The sequence below is a fragment of the Penaeus chinensis genome, chromosome 28 (assembly GCF_019202785.1).
Source record: "Penaeus chinensis breed Huanghai No. 1 chromosome 28, ASM1920278v2, whole genome shotgun sequence".
In the NCBI taxonomy this organism is placed as follows: Eukaryota; Metazoa; Arthropoda; class Malacostraca; order Decapoda; family Penaeidae; genus Penaeus; species Penaeus chinensis.
This window is the reverse complement of record NC_061846.1, coordinates 3514116-3516615: the sequence shown is the minus strand read 5'-3', so window position 1 is coordinate 3516615 and position 2500 is coordinate 3514116. Positions and strand designations below refer to the sequence as shown.

The 2500-nt window shown below is 35.9% G+C and overlaps 1 protein-coding gene across 2 annotated transcripts in view; it reads left to right on the top strand.

The window, feature by feature from the left end:
- The window catches only part of LOC125039878 (general transcription factor 3C polypeptide 5-like), a 19955-nt gene that overhangs the window by 7280 nt on the left and 10175 nt on the right, over positions 1–2500 (top strand). For both annotated transcript variants that reach the window (XM_047634217.1, XM_047634216.1), the window contains exons 4-6: positions 32–148; positions 387–556; positions 978–1091. In XM_047634217.1, the coding sequence (XP_047490173.1) occupies positions 32–148; positions 387–556; positions 978–1091 (401 nt within the window). The remainder of the gene's footprint in view (positions 1–31; positions 149–386; positions 557–977; positions 1092–2500) is intronic.

The following is a 2500-nucleotide window of genomic DNA, read 5'->3' as shown; positions in this document are numbered from 1 at the left end:
AGCCACACCTTCACTAATTTAGTAATCTCAGTTCCAGAAGCAGTTGCCGGGAGTAGTTCCGAGGACCCCACCCCACCGGAGGGAGACTCAAGCACCTCAGTGAGATCAGAACTCATAGGCGTTGTTCATACTATGTACAAATTTAACAGTAAGTCTGCTTTGTCCTTCTCTGTAATGTGTTGTCTGTTTTTTTGGGAAGCATTGAAGCATCCTTTCAATTGGGTTACATATATGTGCTTGTTATTGGATATAAAGTAAAAAAATCAGTAATCCAGTAATCCATCCCAACTAGTAGTTCATATTTTCATTACTATAATTATCAGGAATACATACTCTGTATCTCCTAAGCCAGTAATCCCACCCTTTTTTGTTCCCCTCACCGACAGATCTGTGTGACTTTCAATATGTTCCTCTAGTCAACACCGAAGACAGCCATGCCCAGGAGTGTGTCTATGACCAGCTTGTCCCTCAGGGAATGGAAAAGGCCGACTGGCTTAACCGTCCTGCGCCCTTGTTTCTACCCCCAGCGGCCTTCACGCGCATGGATGCTCCTCAAGTGGGTATTTGGGTGTCATGTTTCATCTTCTTGGTCTCTCCTTCTTTTTTCCTTTCCTCTTCCTTCGTCCTCTCCTTCATCTCCTTCCTCTCCTTCTTCTTCTTCTTCTTCTTCTCCTTCCTCCTCTCCTTTTTCCTTCTTCTTCTCTTTCTTCCTCTTCTTTTTCTTCTTCTTCTTGTATGTCGATTCATGGTGAATATATGCCTTTGTTATTAGAAAAGGGTTATTTGTTTCCTTTTCCTTGTATTCATTATTTTATATTTTATTTGGATGCATTTCATATTATTTATTTAACATTTTGTCAAGGTAATTTATTTTTAAATGTGCCAATAGGTCTCATCTGCAAGGATCAAAAAAATTCTAATAATAAAACAGGACAAACAAATATATATATAAACTGTAACAATCATGGTATTTGCAGGACTATCGCTACAGACGAGAAGCCAACAGCGACTCCAAATCCAGAGTGCCACAGAATATCATCTGTCGGACACGTCAGAGGAGAACTCACTTTGCCATCTTCCATTCCTTTAAGGTTAGTCCCTTTGTATGCTTTGGTGTAAGGGTTATTAGAATGGATGTAAGTTTCTTTTCTTTCTTTTTTTAGTAGTGGTTGGAAAGCTTTGATGATGAGATAGGTGTTGTACATTGCATAGCAATGTGAAAAATTGGTGAAGAATTGATTATCATGTGTGTATATATAATGTGTGTGTGTGTAAGGTGAGATCTAGAGTATGTTTTTTTGTTTTTAAGTATTGTATGTATCATATTGTTAATGGTTATAGTTATTTATAATCATTGTTAGGTATACAATTTATAGCACTAATCATTGTTTGGTATGTGAAGTAAATGTTTCCGGATTGTGTTTCAGTTTTTTTTTGTGTGTGTGTGTGTGGTCAATCCTCCTCACTTCTTATACAGTTCATTAAATCCTGTGTATTTTTTTTTCTTTCTTCCTAAATACAAACCATATTTATTTTCCAAATGTACCTTATTCTGTACAATTTTTGTGACTGAAAGTTATGACTGTTTTGAGTTTAGTTATCTATGGGCAACTTGAAAATCATTACCATTACTATCATTAACTCTAGTATGTTATAGATTTAGAATAGTACACATTCTTCTTGTCTTATCTCTGATTCATTTATATGGCTAGTAGTTTGTCTTATTTTTTCTCTTCATAATTCATCATTGTACTCTTGGAATTTGTTTTCCATCTTTTTATTCATCCACTTTTTTATGATTCTCATATCCCATCTCTTCACAGAGTTAACAACAAACCAACTGTTTTAGTATACTGCCTTTGCTAAGGATGATTTACATATGATGGTAGTTCTTCATGTTTATCTGTGAAACCCCTCAAGTTTCTACTCTCATTCTCCACTTTAAGTACCAGAGCAATTTACTAACTGTATGGGTTATGGACCAGCAGTTTGGCCCCTCACATTCATACTGACTAATTTAGCATTTAGGTGGTTGTTACCCATTTAGAGCTGAAGCACCATAACAGTCTGTAAAGTGAGACATTCTGATAAATTTTGAAAACTGAGACCATTAATGATTAGCTAAAATGTCTAGCAATACTTATAATAATCCCTATAGGTATATCAGACACTTGTGAATAATTTTCTCCAATGCTTATATCTGCACATCCAGATAATCACTATTACAGTTAATGAAAACCACAAATCCACAGTTGTGAACTCTGCTTGATATAAAACCAGTGGCTTTCTTAAGGTTGTCTGTTCTTTGTCTAAATTATGTTTTTGACCCCCTTTCCAGTTTGATAATTTGTTGTTCCCCAAGTCTTGGTTTTTCTTTGCTGACTGTGCAAAATCAAGGTAACCATACAAGAAGTGGTACCTTGATCAGTAATAATAGATATCTAAAGTTCAGACATTGTTGCTTTAATGTGTGGGTAATCGCCAGCAACTTGTTCTTGCG